The sequence below is a fragment of the Babylonia areolata genome, chromosome 12 (genome assembly GCF_041734735.1).
Source record: "Babylonia areolata isolate BAREFJ2019XMU chromosome 12, ASM4173473v1, whole genome shotgun sequence".
Classification (NCBI taxonomy): domain Eukaryota; kingdom Metazoa; phylum Mollusca; class Gastropoda; order Neogastropoda; family Buccinidae; genus Babylonia; species Babylonia areolata.
This window is the reverse complement of record NC_134887.1, coordinates 4,464,348-4,481,847: the sequence shown is the minus strand read 5'-3', so window position 1 is coordinate 4,481,847 and position 17,500 is coordinate 4,464,348. Positions and strand designations below refer to the sequence as shown.

The following is a 17,500-nucleotide window of genomic DNA, read 5'->3' as shown; positions in this document are numbered from 1 at the left end:
TCTGTGTGTGTCTGTGTGTCTATGTCTGTGTGTCTCTGTGTGTCAGGGGGATGTGAACGATGACTGTGTGTCTCTGTGTGTCAGGGGGATGTGAACGATGTCTGTGTGTCTCTGTGTGTGTCTGTGTGTCTATGTCTGTGTGTCTCTGTGTGTCAGGGGGATGTGAACGATGACTGTGTGTGTCTGTGTGTCAGGGGGATGTGAACGATGACTGTGTGTCTCTGTGTGTCAGGGGGATGTGAACGATGTCTGTGTGTCTCTGTGTGTCAGGGGGATGTGAACGATGACTGTGTGTCTCTGTGTGTCAGGGGGATGTGAACGATGTCTGTGTGTCTCTGTGTGTCAGGGGGATGTGAACGATGTCTGTGTGACAGACATGTCGGAAAAGATCCAGTGGATTTCTTTTTTCGTCAACAACAGCTTTGTCATCCATTGGAAAAAAAACTCTCTTGTCTCCCCCCCTCCCCCCCACATCCCCCTACTCCCCCTACCCATTACACAGCCTAACTGGCCTGGACCCGATCCGAGCAGTTTATTTTGATCGACATGCAGACAGGCTGAAATCGACCACGATCTGAGCAGTTTATTTTGATCGACATGCAGACAGGCTGAAATTGACCACGATCTGAACAGTTTATTTTGATCGACATGCAGACAGGCTGAAATTGACCACATTCTGAACAGTTTATTTTGATCGACATGCAGACAGGCTGAAATTGACCACGATCTGAGCAGTTTATTTTGATTTGATCGACATGCAGACAGGCTGAAATTGACCACGATCTGAGCAGTTTATTCTGATCGACATGCAGACAGGCTGAAATTGACCACGATCTGAACAGTTTATTCTGATCGACATGTAGACAGGCTGAAATTGACCACGATCTGAGCAGTTTATTCTGATCGACATGCAGACAGGCTGAAATTGACCACGATCTGAACAGTTTATTCTGATCGACATGTAGACAGGCTGAAATTGACCACGTTCTGAGTAGTGACTGTCAGTGCTTTGTACGCTTCACTTGGATTTTTTGTAGAGTCACTTTTGAGGAACTGAGAGTTATGCAGAAAAAGTTAAAAAAAAATCTGTTTTGATTCATTGCATTGACTGACTTACATGGATACCTCTACAGCGCTTATCCTCGGTCGGAGACCAAGCTCTAAGCGCTTTACAAACACCTAGTTGACTCACTTGTGTAAACAAAGTGAGTATGTTTTAACCCGGTGTTCGGTTGTCTGTGTGTGTGTGTGTGTGTGTGTGTGTGTGTGTGTGTGTCTGTGTGTCCGTGGTAAACTTTAACATTGACATTTTCTCTGCAAATACTTTGTCAGTTGACACCAAATTAGGCATAAAAATAGGAAAAATTCAGTTCTTTCCAGTCATCTTGTTTAAAACAATATTGCACCTCTGGGATGGGCACAAAAAAATAATATATGAAGCCTAATTATATGCAAACTGCATTTACTGTTATATTTATATTTTTTGTATTCTCTAAACTTGGTACTTTGATCTGATATTCTGACCCAACAACAAGAGCAGTCATTCTTATCATTTTTTTGTTCAAACAGGAACTTCTTTTGCTAAGCATGGAAGTTTTATTTATTTTGCAAACGTTTTGGTGCAGATAGTAAAAAAGGGAAATTACTCTGGAATTAATGCTAGGGGACCTAATTTGCTTTAAACTGATCTTTCTCATCTTAGACATTACATTTTGAAATTATACTCAATACATAAAAAGCTTGGATTTTTTTTTAAAGTGTATCACAAGTGAGTCTTGAAGGCCTTGCCTCTCTTGTTTTTCTGTTTTTTGTGGGGGGGGTTTGTTTGTTTGTTGTTGTTGTTGTTTTTTTTTGGGGGGGTTGTTTTTTTTTGTTCTGTTTTTTTTTTTTTTTTTTGCACAACAAGCTGACTACCTGGGTTGAGCCGACTGACAGCTGCCATTGGGCGCTCATCATTCTTTTCCTGTGTCGTTCAGTCAGCTTAAGCTTTAGTTGCAGGTGCGCGCGCGCGCGCACGCACACACACACACACACACACACACACACACACACACACACACACACAATTTGATCCATTACAGCGTTATATGTGTGTGGGGGAAAAGGACAAAGACGTCATTCAGCCGTGTTTCGTCCATGCACAAAAAGCCAAAAGGTGAGCGAGAAAAGGAGCCCCCAAAACATTGCTGGAAAATATCTTTGCTGCTGACTTTTTTTTTTCTACACGCAAATTGCGTTTGTTGTGTGAAAGGACGAGGGATTTGTATGAGGAAAAAAAGAGGAGGAAAAAATATCACAAAAAGATCGAACTCTGCATTTCTTGGAGTGGAAATATAACGCAAGAGGATAATACACAGGTAATGTTCTTAAAAAGAAAAAAGAAGAAGTTTTTATCACATTTTTCATGGTAATGCGAACATACAGACAAAGAAAAAACATAATAGCAAATACATATACATAAACATACAGAGGATAACACATAGGTAATTGTTATTGAATTAATTAATGTTTTACGGGGGTTTTTTTATTTTGATAATGTGAACATACAATGGAGAAAAACAACAACAACAACACGATAGCAAACATATATACAAAAAATATACAGAGGATAATGCACAGGTTTTTATAGAAATTTTTCTTATCAGTTAATGTTTTTATTACATTTTTTGTTCATATTAATAATGCGAACATACAATGAAAGCAACAACAACAACATGATAGCAAATACGCATACAGAAACCAAAGTCTGAATTCTATCGGTGGAATTTCGAAAAGAAGACAGAGTACATTCAGATCTTTTTCTTTTCCTTTTTTCTTTTTTTTATGTGTGTGTGTGTGTGTGTGTGTGTGTGTGTGTGTGTGTGTGTGTGTGTGTGTGTGTGTGTAAGTGTGTGTTTGTGTGAATAAAATGTCGGTTATGGTGTTTTCAGTTCTGTGCTCAGAATCCACATGCATGATCAGTGCGAGAGCTCAACAGCATGTATACCACAATAAACACACACACTGATTTGTCTGTATGTCACTGCTACACTAACATCCTTTATCCTGCTCTGTGCGTGTGTGTGTCTGTGTGTGTGTGTGTGTGTGTGTGTGTGTGTGTGTGTGTGTGTGTGTGTGTTGAGTGGCTCTGTGTGTGTGGTGTGTGTGTGTATGTATGTGTGTGTGTGTGTGTGTGTTGAGTGGCTCTGTGTGTGTGCTTTGTGTATGTGTGTGTGTGTGTGTGTTGAGTGGCTCTGTGTGTGTGTGTGTGTGTGTGTGTGTGCGTGTGTGTGTTTGTTTGTGTGTGTGTGTGTGTGTGTGTGTGTGTGTGTGTGTTTGTTTGTGTGTGTGTGTGTGTGTGTGTGTGTTGAGTGGCTCTGTGTGTGTGTGTGTGTGTTTGTGTGTTGAGTGGCTGTGTGTGTGTGTGTGTGTGTGTGTGAATAAAATGTCGATTATGGTGTTTTCAGTTCTATGCTCAGAATCCACATACATGATCAGTGCGAGAGCTCCACAGCATGTATACCACAATAAACACACACACTGATTTGTCTGTATGTGTCGCTATTTCATGACGCAGATACTGAAGGCACAAAACGGAGCCAGGAGTGATGTATGTTTTGAGGAAGGGGGTGGAGGTTTGTACCGACACACGTACTGGTCACTGCACAAGAACGTCCGGCAGCCAGTCAGTGGGAAATGATTGGTCATTTGGGAACTTTACCCAAGGCGTGATGTCACTGCTACACTAACATGCTTTATCCTGTTCTCTGTGTGTGTGTGTGTGTGTGTGTGTGTGTGTGTGTCTGAATGTGTGCCTGTTGTGTGTTGGTGTGTAGCTCTGTGTGTGTGTGTGTGTGTGTGTGTGTGTGTGTGTGTGTGTGTGTGTGTGTGTGTGTGTGTGTGTGGCTGAATGTGTGCCTGTTGTGTGTTGGTGTGTATCTGTGTGTGTGTGTGTGTGTGTGTGTGTGTGTGTGTGTGTGGCTGAATGTGTGCCTGTTGTGTGTTGGTGTGTAGCTCTGTGTGTGTGTGTGTGTGTGTGTGTGTGTGTGTGTGTGTGTGTGTGTGGCTGAATGTGTGCCTGTTGTGTGTAGCTCTGTGTGTGTGTGTGTGTGTGTGTGTGTGTGTGTGTGTGTGTGTGTGTGACTCTGTGTGTGTGTGTGTGTGTGTGTTGAGTGGCTTTCTTCTTCTTCTTGATGTCGATCACAGCTACACCAACAGTCCAGTGCTGACGATGAATGACGTTGTCTTCTCCAGATCATCGTGATTGCCTTGTCTGCTTGGTCATGAGTGGAGTGTCTACAGGCCACACATCTTGTCTGTTTGGTCATGAGTGCAGTGTCTACAGGCCACACATCTTGTCTGTTTGGTCATGAGTGCAGTGTCTACAGGCCACACATCTTGTCTGTTTGGTCATGAGTGCAGTGTCTACAGGCCACACATCTTGTCTGTTTGGTCATGAGTGCAGTGTCTACAGGCCACACATCGTGGCTGTTTGGTCATGAGTGGAGTGTCTACAGGCCACACATCTTGTCTGATTGGTCATAAGTGCTGTGTCTACAGGCCACACATCTTGTCTGTTTGGTCATGAGTGCTGTGTCTACAGGCCACACATCTTGTCTGATTGGTCATGAGTGCTGTGTCTACAGGCCACACATCTTGTCTGTTTGGTCATGAGTGCTGTGTCTACAGGCCACACATCTTGTCTGATTGGTCATGAGTGCTGTGTCTACAGGCCTCACATCTTGTCTGTTTGGTCATGAGTGCAGTGTCTACCGGCCACACATCTTGTCTGATTGGTCATGAGTGCAGTGTCTACAGGTCACACATCCTGTCAGATTAGTCATGAGTGCTGTGTCTACAGGCCACACATCTTGTCTATTTGGTCATGAGTGCTGTGTCTACAGGCCACACATCTTGTCTGTTTGGTCATGAGTGCAGTGTCTACAGGCCACACATCTTGTCTGATTGGTCATGAGTGCAGTGTCTACAGGCCACACATCTTGTCTGTTTGGTCATGAGTGCAGTGTCTACAGGCCACACATCTTGTCTGTTTGGTCATGAGTGCAGTGTCTACAGGCCACACATCTTGTCTGTTTGGTCATGAGTGCAGTGTCTACAGGCCACACATCTTGTCTGATTGGTCATGAGTGCTGTGTCTACAGGCCACACATCTTGTCTGTTTGGTCATGAGTGCAGTGTCTACAGGCCACACATCGTGGCTGTTTGGTCATGAGTGCAGTGTCTACAGGCCACACATCTTGTCTGTTTGGTCATGAGTGCTGTGTCTACAGGCCACACATCTTGTCTGTTTGGTCATGAGTGCAGTGTCTACAGGCCACACATCGTGGCTGTTTGGTCATGAGTGCAGTGTCTACAGACCACACATCTTGTCTGATTGGTCATGAGTGCTGTGTCTACAGGCCACACATCTTGTCTGTTTGGTCATGAGTGCAGTGTCTACAGGCCACACATCTTGTCTGTTTGGTCATGAGTGCTGTGTCTACAGGCCACACATCTTGTCTGTTTGGTCATGAGTGCAGTGTCTACAGGCCACACATCTTGTCTGTTTGGTCATGAGTGCAGTGTCTACAGGCCACACATCTTGTCTATTTGGTCATGAGTGCTGTGTCTACAGACCACACATCTTGTCTGTTTGGTCATGAGTGCTGTGTCTACAGGCCACACATCTTGTCTGTTTGGTCATGAGTGCAGTGTCTACAGGCCACACATCGTGTCTGATTGGTCATGAGTGCAGTGTCTACAGGCCACACATCTTGTCTGATTGGTCATGAGTGCTGTGTCTACAGGCCACACATCTTGTCTGATTGGTCATGAGTGCTGTGTCTACAGGCCTCACATCTTGTCTGTTTGGTCATGAGTGCAGTGTCTACCGGCCACACATCTTGTCTGATTGGTCATGAGTGCTGTGTCTACATGTCACACATCTTGTCTGATTGGTCATGAGTGCTGTGTCTACAGACCACACATCTTGTCTATTTGGTCATGAGTGCTGTGTCTACAGACCACACATCTTGTCTGATTGGTCATGAGTGCAGTGTCTACAGGCCACACATCTTGTCTGATTGGTCATGAGTGCAGTGTCTACAGGCCACACATCTTGTCTGATTGGTCATGAGTGCAGTGTCTACAGGCCACACATCTTGTCTGATTGGTCATGAGTGCAGTGTCTACAGGCCACACATCTTGTCCGTTTGGTCAGGGACCAGCTTTGAAGAATGTGAGGCGTTAAAGAAACGGCCAGATCACGGCTGTTCCTGCCAACATTCAGTGAAACGTCTGATACTCTTCACATTTCGCTGTGAAATTGTCTGGATTTGGTTGAGCAAACATGATCATGAAGAATGACAGGGAGGGAGGGAGAGAGGGATCCTGTTTGTAAAGGCCGATTCAGTAAACTCTCTCTCTGTCTCTCTCTGTCTCTGTCTCTGTCTCTGTCTCTCTCTCTCTCTCTCTCTCTCTCTCTCTCTCTCTCACACACACACACATACCTACAGATGTTTGTGATTACTGGAGCATAAATAACATATGTAAAGTGTGCAGCGAAATCGGTGGGAGATATTCTTTGAGGTGTGCACGGCTTTTATGTAAATGACAGTTGTTTTACGTTCGTGTTTCACTGCAGTGGTGATTTGAGTTTCTTTCTTTTTTTTTTTTTCTTTTTTTCGCTACCACCCCACTCCCCTCCCTTCCCCCCAAACACACACGCGCACAGCCCTCTCCCATCCCACTCCTTACCTCACCCCCCCCCCCCCACACACACCCCCGCACTCCACCCCCACCCCTCCATACCATTTTGAATAAGGGGCTGTCATCGAGTGTTTACAGTTGAAAAAAAAAATCCTCAGCTTCGGAAGAGAAATACTGCGTCATGGTTGATTTTTTCTTTTTGTATTGCTCTCGTCTTCATTTTCTTTCTTTCTTTCTTTGTTTCATCCCTTCCTTCCTTCCTCCCTTCCTGCCTTGACGGGCGCAATAGCCGGGTAAAGAGCGTTGGGCGTTTAATCTGAGGGTACCAGGTTCGAATCTCGGTAACGGCGCCTGGGGAGTAAAAGGTGGAAATTTCTTCTTTTACACACACACACACACACACACACACACACACACACACACACACATATATATATATATATATATATATATATTCCAGGTCAAGATATACGCAGACCTACTAGTGTCTGAACCCCTTTCGTGTGTATACGCATGCAGAAGGTGAAATATGCACGTTAAAGATCCTGTAATTCATGTCGGCGTTTGATGGGTTATGGAAACGAACATACCCTGTATGCACACCCCCAACAACGGAGTATGGCTGTCTACGTGGCGGGGAAAAGAAACAAAAAACGGTCATATACGTACAAAACGTTACGTGTGTGTATGTGTGTGTGTGTGTGTGTGTGTGTCTCTGTGTGTGTGTGTGTGTGTATGTGTGTGTGTGTGTGTGTGTGTGTGTGTGTCCTTGACTGTAACCTGATTGAATGACACAGGATAAGACTGATGAGCGCCCAATGGCAGCCGTCAGTCGGCTCTGCCCAGGTAGGCAGCCTGTTGTGCAATTACCTCCTGTGTTTGTAAACGCTTAGAGCTTGGTCTCCGACCGAGGATAGGCGCTATAGAAGAATCCACATCATTTAATCATTCATTTTCATTCATTCATTCATTCATTCTGTGCTTCCCTCCTGTCATTTCACGCATGAACAAACCTGCCCCTTCCTATCACTGTAGCTCTTGAACCTCCACACCTTATCTCGCTCTTGAACCTCCACACCTTATCTCGCTCTTGAACCTCCACACCTTATCTCGCTCTCTACCATCAGCCACGGATCCACTCCGTTTTGATTGTAGTGGAGAGTGTCTTGCCCAAGTTACATCCCCACTCTCTCGGCCAAGAGGGTTTTAGGACAGTCGGCGTTGGGATGGTTCCCAAAGGCAAACTAGCCCCCAAGACTGCAGCACTAAGAGCCAATGCAATTTTGCCTCCTAGTTTGAGAGTCATAGTCCTTCACAAAAGACTAAGCTGTAACTGATTTCCCATTGACTGGAGAAACCATTGATAATACAGCTTTCACTTTGCTGTTGGCCCAAATGTAAAACTTATGTCAATCTGTGATATAAGCCAAGTGTTCTTTCCAGTGTGGCCTTAAAACCGCCACTTTCTTTTCCAGCATCTCCTTCCTTTCTTTCACTCGGTCCGTCTGTTACTGGCTGTTCCAGCCTTCTGTGTCCACGTGGTTACGTTTGTTCTCCTGACACAGAGGTGCTCACTCGTGCAAACTTGCCCAGCATCTACACCATCTTGATGTAGGCCCAGCTGCGCTGGGCAGGCCATGTAGTTCACATGCCAGACCACCGGCTCCCCAAGAAACTGCTGTACGGCGAACTCCAACATGGCAAGCGCTCCCATGAAGGCCAAAAGAAGCGCTTCAAAGACACTCTGAAAGCTTCTCTGAAGGCCTTCAACATCAGCCACGACACATGGGAGCTGAATGCAATGGACAGACCAAAGTGGCGTTCACCTGTCCACAAAGGCGCCAAATCCTGTGAGGCCAACAGAATTGCTGCAGCAGAGCAACGCAGACAGGCCAGGAAAAGCAGGGCCAGCAAGTCCCCGACAGCCGCCACCATCCCCTGTCCACACTGCGTCAGAACCTTCCGGGCGCGAATTGGCCTGACCAGTCATCTGTGCACTCACAGAGCCCAACACACCCACCCCCAGGATGACTAGATGGTCCTCGTCGATCCCGACGGACGAACCACACACAACACGACAATTTTCATCAGCATACTGATGTTGGTCGTTAAGTGGAAGAAGAAGGTGGGCATGTGACTCGGCTATGGTTAATGTCGCCGATTTTCTCTGGTACGAGAGTGCTTGGTTTGGTGTTGGCAGTGTCGTTTGAAGTTTTACTTAATCTGTTTATATACCTTACAAACTTCAATATAGTTCGTTCTCTTGTGTGGCCTTTGCACCAGTTTCCGAACAGAAGAAGAGACATGTTATTTCAGCTCAGTTCAGTGTCTCTTAGAAGTGCCACAGTGTTCTGACAAATCCAAATACACAACACCACATCTGCTAAGCAGATGCCTGACCAACAGCAAAACCCAACGTCCTTAGTCCTTGAGGGAATAATTTTATTTTATATCAGTTGTAACTAATATGTGATGACATGAACATGAAAATAGATCAATAAATGAATGATGAATTGAGAAGCAAATAAATAACAAGGATAATTATTTTAAAAAAAAAATTTTAAAGTCAGTAACAGTGCAGGGAAATATAAGTAGAAGCCAAATGACTGGGGATATAAAAAACAAACAAACACATAAAAGAAAATGGGCCATGCTTGGTAAAACCCTATCTTGTGCACAACTGTACACACTACATACACGTGTCTGTCCATTCTAAGTTGATTCATGTTTAGCTGGGCATCAGATTTGTGTAGTGTAACGATATTTTTGTGATATTTTCTTCCCTTTTTTATTTTTAAAAAATCCGTCAGTGACCATAAATCCCGTTATGACAGCACGAAACACGTGCCACAGATGTCAGACGATGCTGCACAAGGCCCGAGTGATACAGACTGAAACATCGTGTTGCCACAAGTCTGCTCCATGGATGGGACTGCAACAGCAGGTGTGATAATATATGGGTCCCGAGACCCTTGAACCCCCCCCCTCCCCCCGGCCCCCACCTCCAACCCCCCACCATCCTGCCTCTCCCCTTTCCCCCTCCACCCCCTTACCCTTTCCCTCCGCGAGATGAGCTGTGCAGTGCAGGGACAGGCCCTGGGTTTCACATGACCAGCTTTACTGGGGGTTTTTGTGTGTGTGCAGTGATATCTTGGTGTGTGATCGTCAGTTCCGTGCTGTGTGAAGGCATCCACATTCTGTCGGTGGGCCAGTCAGTGGTGTGCTGCCCCGTGCTGTACCTTCTTTTGTTGATGTGTTTTGTGGGGGTTTTTTGGGGATTTTTTTGTTTTTTGTTGTTGTTTTTTTCTTTGGTTCGACAGTCAGCGTTTGGTGGGCTGGTGTGTAAAAACGTCACTGGATTACACACAGGGTGAGATTGTTCGTGTGGTGGTGGTTGGGTGAATATTCCACTTGGTCATTATTCACGGGGTGAATATTCCACTTGGACATTATCCACATGGTCATTATCCACAAGGTCATTATTCACTTGGTCATTATCCACCGAGTGAATATTCCACTTGGACATTATCCACATGGTCATTATCCACTTGGACATTATCGACTTGGACATTATCCACATGGTCATTATCCACTTGGACATTATCGACTTGGTCATTGTCCACAAGGTCATTATTCACTTGGACATTATCGACATGGTCATTATCCACAAGGTCATTATTCACTTGGACATTATCGACATGGTCATTATCCACAAGGTCATTATTCACTTGGACATTATCCACATGGTCATTATCCACAAGGTCATTATTCACTTGGACATTATCGACATGGTCATTATCCACAAGGTCATTATTCACTTGGTCATTATCCACGGGGTGAATATTCCACTGGTTGTTTTAAATCATGGGGGGTTTGTTCAGTTGTGGTTATCTGTGGTTGATTTATTCACCGGGTGATTATTCTTTGGTGATTATCCGTGTGGTCATTATTCATGTGGTTATTTTTGCTCGTTGATGATGCTTATTCATGTAGTGATTATCCATTGGTGATTATCCATGGGGTGATTTTCCATGGAGTTTTCTGCCCACACGAATAAAAAAAAAACACGATTCACGTGCAAATTGTGCAACGCAGAGACTCTTCCATTTATTCCAACATCACTCACTGGACAAACAGCTTACACTGACTTACAACGCATTTTTAACATGGAGGCTGCCCGATTCTGTGGACTTCACACACAAAAAGTTGATTAAGTGTCACTTCATAAGAGCAGGCATATCTTTATTTTGAAAAAAAATCAATGTTGAAAAAAAAAGAATGAAAAAGAAAGAGAGAGATGATTGAGATTGTGCAGGCTGTATAGTTATTATCTGCCACTGGTCTGTCATTGAACACACAAAACGGCTGTGTCAAACACACTGCACCATGAACAACTTGAAAAGACTGTGTATATAAAACTGGTGTTTAAAAAAAAAAAAGGAAAAAAGAAAAAAAGGTAGTCATTTACGTGTTCCGTTGTTTGCCGCGAATTCAGCATCATTTCACTATTCGTCAACAGTGTGCATTGTGACGATGATAGTGACGTCAAGAGTGTGCATTATGATAGCCATAGTGACGTCAACAGTGTGCATTATGATGGTCATAATGACGTCAACAGTGTGTTTTTGGTGTTTATGCTGTCTGGGTTTAGAAGATGACACAAAAAAAATATGGGTTTAGACCTTGGCTAAAAGTGTGGAGAAAATGTACAGCGTCCTAACTCACAAACACGCACACACGCAAAGACAAAGACACATGCAGGTGTAAAAAGGCTATGAAGCATCACATAAAAAAAATAAAAAAATAAAAAAAATTAGCGTATTTGAAAACTTTCCCCCACGGTAGTATGCGGTAGGTTTTGGGGCTTTTTAAATATTTTTGTTATACTTTTATATGCATTTAATTTTGATCTGTTAACTAATGAGACAACTTGTCCTCGTCGCTATGCTGTGGTGAAGATAAAACTGAACAACATTCTGAAGTCCGCGTACACTTGTTAGAAACTTTGTTGAAGTGTAACCTGACTGCTACTCTAACCTCCTGTTCTGACTCCATAAATCTTTCTCTCTTTTTCTTTTTTGCAATAGCATGTGACTATCTGGTTTAGCCGGGGACAATAGCATGTGACTATCTGGTTCAGCCGGGGACAATAGCATGTGACTATCTGGTTTAGCCGGGGACAATAGCATGTGACTATCTGGTTTAGCCGGGGACAATAGCATGTGACTATCTGGTTAGCCAGGGACAATAGCATGTGACAATAGCATGTTACTATCTGGTTTAGCCGGGGACAATAGCATGTGACTATCTGGTTTACCCGGGGACAATAGCATGTGACTATCTGGTTTAACCGGGGACAATAGCATGTGACTATCTGGTTTACCCGGGGACAATAGCATGTGACTATCTGGTTTAGCCAGGGACAATAGCATGTGACTATCTGGTTTAACCGGGGACAATAGCATGTGACTATCTGGTTTAGCCGGGGACAATAGCATGTGACTATCTGGTTTAGCCGGGGACAATAGCATGTGACTATCTGGTTTAACCGGGGACAATAGCATGTGACTATCTGGTTTAGCCGGGGACAGATTTCGAGGCACCGTGGCAGACCGGGTCAGGCGTGGACTCTCACCTTCTGACCCAACGTTCACAAAATGAAGGGTCTGGGTTCGAGACCCCGTTTCGGCAAGGTGCTTTGTCCTTTGGAAGGACGCTTTAGTCCGATTGTCCTCACACCTCACAGCTGTGAATGGGAACCTGGCTTCGGCAGGGGAAGGTTCAAACACCGGCTGAAGGGAAGGACTGGGCCCCGCCTTGCTAAACCGAACCGTAGACACAGTGGGTGCCAAATCACTGACCCGTCTGTCGTATAAGGCTATGGGACGTTTGACCTGTAAATCTTTTAAGACAGTGGGCAGTCCAAGACTGCGATCGACTGCCAGCACAATGTCAATGTCAAACGTTTTTCACGTGTTGTGTTGTTTACATGAAGTGATGTAACATTTCCATATGTCCCCCACGGGGGTCAGGTATCTGCTTAGCAGATGTGGTGTAGCGTATATGGATTTGTCCGAACGCAGTGACGCCTCCTTGAGTAAGTGAATGAACTAACTGAACTGAACTGTTCAGGCATCTGCCGTGCAGATGTGGTGTAGCAGAAATGGATTTGTCCGATGGCAGTGAAGCCTTCTTGAGAAACTGAAACTAAAACTGTGTGTGTGTGTGTGTGTGTGTGTGTGTGTGTGTGTGTGTGTGTGTGTGTGTGTGTGTGTGACAGGCCGAGCAGAGAGGTATGGGGACTGACGTCATCAGACAGCTGTGGTCACTGAGGGCCCCTGTGCTGACCGCTGTCGTCATCATCGTCTTCCTGCCCCTCGCCCTGTCTGACCTCCAGGTGAGCTCACCACGCCTGTCTGTCTGTTTGTCCGTCCGCCTGTACGTCTATCTGTCCGTCCGTCCGTCTGTCTGTCTGTCCGTCCGCCTGTCTGTTGTATGTTGTCTGTCTGTTTGTCTGTCCGTATGTCTGTTGTATGTTGTCTGTCTGTTTGTCCGTCTGTCTGTACGTCTGTCTGTTGTCTGTCTATGTGTCTGTCTGTCTGTCTGTTGTCTGTCTGTACGTCTGTTTGTCTTTCTGTACGTCTATTGTCTGTCTGTGAGTCTGTCTGTCTGCCTGTCTATCTGTCTGTCCGTCTGTCTGTCCATCTGCCTGTCTCTCTGTCCGCCTGTCTGTCCGTCTATCTGTGCGTCTGTCTCCCTGTCCACCTGTCTGTCCGTCTGTCTGTGCGTCTGTCTGTCTGTCTGTATGTCTGTCCGACCTCCAGGTCAGTTCACACCTGTCTGCCTGTAGAGTATGGGGGTATTAACTCACTCAGTACGGCCAGTCCTCTCTTCTCCTCTACACAGACCCCTCGGATGTCCAGTGGGTGTCTGAATGACCCAACCTTTAGCTTCCGTCGTCAGAATTATGGTATTCTTTGTCAACATTCACGTCTTCAGTATAAGAGCCTTCCGCTTGCAATATTTTGATGATGGTAATTGGGGTGAAACGCTGTTAACGTCGTCTCTTTCGCTGTTCGTATGGAGAGAGTTAAACAAAATCGTAAAATGAATACACATAGATCATTGTCCGCTTCTAATATATGTACATATATATATATATATATATATATATATTCCCCCCCCCGCCCCCCCCCCCCCCAATTTGAAATAAATGTTGATAAAATTGATTGTTATCGGGGGTTGAAAATGACGACGATGATGATAATGATGATGACAATGATAATGATAATAATGATGACGATAACAATAATGATAATGATTCGTACACATGTATACATCATGAGCACTGGGTCTCCAATCCGTAACTCCTACAAGTAATTCACAGTTGAGACAATCGTAAGAGTTACACTGGCCCTGTTTTCAACGTGAATGGTATCAAATAGGCATTGTGTTGTGTTGCAATGTGTGGTGTTTGTACTGTGTGTTGTACTGTGTTTTGTGTTGCAATGTGTGGTGTTTGTACTGTGTGTTGTACTGTGTTTCATGTTGCATTGTGTTGTGGTGTTTGTACTGTGTGTTGAACTGTGTGTTTCGTGTTGCAATGTGTTGTGGCGTTTGTACTGTGTTGTACTATGTTTCATGTTGCAATGTGTTGTGGTGTTTGTACTGTGTGTTGAACTGTATTTCGTGTTACAATGTGTTGTGGTGTTTGTACTGTGTGTTGTACTGTGTTTCGTGTTACAATGTATGGTGTTCGTACTGTGTTTCATGTTGTAATGTGTTGTGGTGTTTGTACTGTGTGTTGAACTGTGTTACATGTTGCAATGTGTCGTGGTGTTTGTACTGTGTGTTGAACTGTGTTACATGTTACAATGTGTTGTGGTGTTTGTACTGTGTGTTGAACTGTGTTTCGTGTTACAATGCATGGCGTTTGTACTGTGTGTTGTACTGTGTTTCGTGTTACAATGTGTTGTGGTGTTTGTACTGTGTGTTGAACTGTGTTTCGTGTTACAATGCATGGCGTTTGTACTGTGTTCTACTGTGTTTCGTGTTGCAATGTGTTGTGGTGTTTGTACTGTGTTGTACTGTGTTTCGTGTTGCAATGTGTTGTGGTGTTTGTACTGTGTGTTGTACTGTGTTTCATGTTACAATGTGTTGTGGTGTTTGTACTGTGTGTTGAACTGTGTTTCGTGTTACAATGTGTTGTGGTGTTTGTACTGTGTGTTGAACTGTGTTTCGTGTTACAATGCATGGCGTTTGTACTGTGTGTACTGTGTTTCGTGTTACAATGCATGGCGTTTGTACTGTGTTGAACTGTGTTTCGTGTTGCAATGTGTTGTGGTGTTTGTATTGTGTGATGAACTGTGTTTCGTGTTACAATGCATGGCGTTTGTACTGTGTGTTGTACTGCGTTTGTGCTGTGTTGTGGTGCGTTCTGTTATGTTGCGTTGCGTTGCGCATTGTTGCGTTGTGTGTTGTTCTTTGTCACAACATAGTTCTTTGTGTGTGAATTCGGGGACTGCTCCCCCCCTGCCCCCTGGCAAAAATGCATCGCCGCAGTCCAGCGCCACTTTTTTTCTTTCTTTTTTTTTTAACTTCTTTTATTTTTTTTATCTGCCTGCGAGTGTCTCTGTTTTCCTGTCAAAGTGGATTTTTTTTACCTACAGAATTTGCCGAGGACAACCCTTTTGTTGATGTGGGTTCTTTTACGGAAACTAAGTGCATGGTGCACACGGGACTTCGGTTTATCGTCTCATCCGAATGACAAGCGAGTTTAGAGTTATCTAAATATGGAGGGCTGAGAAAAAAATATAAAAATAATAGAGAGAAAGAGAGAGAGAGAGAGAGAGAGAATGAATATTCTTTAATGAAGCGATTTTTAGTGTTATCTAAGTGGAAGGCTGAAAAAATTATAAAAATAAGAGAGAGAGAGAGAGAGAGAGAGAGAGAGAGAGAGAGAGAGAGAGAGAGAACCTCTTTTTTATTGAGAGAGAGACAGAGAGAGTGAATGAATTTTCTTCAATGAGGGAAGTGTAATAAGCAAGAACATGCTTTTTTTCATCCAGCCCTCAACCAGCAAACAAACAAGCAAACAAAACAAACAAAACAAACAAACATTGAAACTATTGCTAACCACTGCAACTATCACTTATACCACTGCTATCATTACCACTGCCATTACTCAGTAAATGAAATAAAACAAGAGAGGCAAGGCCTTCAAGACTCACTTGTGACAAATTAAGTCCCCTAGCATTAATTACAGAGTAATTTCCCTTTTTTACTATCTGCACCAAAACGTTTGCAAAATAAATTAAAATTCCATGCTTAGCAAAAGAAGTTCCTGTTTGAACAAAAAATGATAATAATGACTCCTCTTGTTGTTGTGTAAGAATAAGAGGCCAAAGTGCCAAGTTTAAAGAATGCAAAAAATATAAATATAACAGTAAATGCAGTTTGCATATAATTAGGCTTCTTTTTTTTTCTTTTTTTTTTTTTGGTGCCCATCCCAGAGGTGCAATATTGTTTTAAACAAGATGACTGGAAAGAACTGAATTTTTCCTATTTTTATGCCAAATTTGGTGTCAACTGACAAAGTATTTGCAGAGAAAATGTCAATGTTAAAGTTCACCACGGACACACAGACACACGGACACTCACACACACACACACACAGACAACCGAAAACCGGGTTAAGACACAGACTCGCTTTGTTTACACAAGTGAGTCAAAAATGAAAAAGGAGAGAGAAAGAACAAAATAAAGTCATAACAAGGAAGACAAATGCAAGAGAGAGAGAGACAGAGACAGAGAGAGAGAGAGGAAAGGAACTCCCAATAAAAGAAGGAAAACATAAAAGATGTGTGTAGGCTACAACCGACAGCTGTGGTCATGGTAACGATTTCTCTTTGTGTCCCGTTGTTGAGCACAAAGACGTGACTCTTCACGTGCACGATATTGTCCGTGATCTGTCTGTCTGTCTGTCTGTCTGCATGTCTGTCTATCAGTCTGTCTGACTGTCTGTTTTTCTGTCTGTCTGTCATGTCTCTCTCACCGTCCCCTCTCTGACTTGCCTGTCCCCCCACCCTTCTGTCTGTCTCTGTCTCTCTCTGTATCTCCCTGTCTCTCTCTCTCTCTCTCTCTCTCTCTGTATGTGTGTGTGTGTGTGTGTGTGTGTGTGTGTGTGTGCGTGTGTGTGTGTGTGTGTGTGTGCGTGTGAGTGAGTTAACGATTACGATGTTTTATTCAGATTGTGTGTGTGTGTGTGTGTGTGTGCGTATGCGCGCGCGCGCGCGGGCATGTGTGTATGTGTGTGCGTGTGTAAATGTGGTTGTTTAATTGTGTGTTTTGATTTTGTCTGTGTGTGTATGTGCTGTGCGCGCGAGCGTGTGTGTTTGTGAAAGTGTATGTATAGGTGTGTGTTTGTGAAAGCGTATGTATAGGTGTGCGTTCCTGAAAGTGTATGTATATGTGTGTGTTTGTGAAAGTGTATGTATAGGTGTGTGTTTGTGAAAGTGTATGTATAGGTGTTTGTGTTTGTGAAAGTGTATGTATAGGTGTGTGTTTGTGAAAGTGTATGTATAGGTGTTTGTGTGTGTGAAAGTGTATGTATAGGTGTTTGTGTGTATGAAAGTGTATGTATAGGTGTACGTGTGTGTTTGTGAAAGTGTATGTATAGGTGTTTGTGTGTTTGTGAAAGTGTATGTATAGGTGTGTGTTTGTGAAAGTGTATGTATAGGTGTTTGTGTGTGTGAAAGTGTATGTATAGGTGTTTGTGTGTTTGTGAAAGTGTATGTATAGGTGTGTGTTTGTG

The 17,500-nt window shown here is 43.8% G+C and overlaps 1 protein-coding gene across 3 annotated transcripts in view; it reads left to right on the top strand.

Annotated features, from left to right (window-relative positions):
* LOC143288020 (Na(+)/citrate cotransporter-like) overlaps window positions 1-17,500 on the top strand; it is an 87,830-nt gene that overhangs the window by 32,064 nt on the left and 38,266 nt on the right. For all 3 annotated transcript variants that reach the window (XM_076596273.1, XM_076596271.1, XM_076596272.1), the window contains exon 2: window positions 12,968-13,084. In XM_076596273.1, coding sequence (XP_076452388.1) covers window positions 12,983-13,084 — 102 coding nt within the window. In that variant the 5' untranslated portion in view covers window positions 12,968-12,982. The remainder of the gene's footprint in view (window positions 1-12,967; window positions 13,085-17,500) is intronic.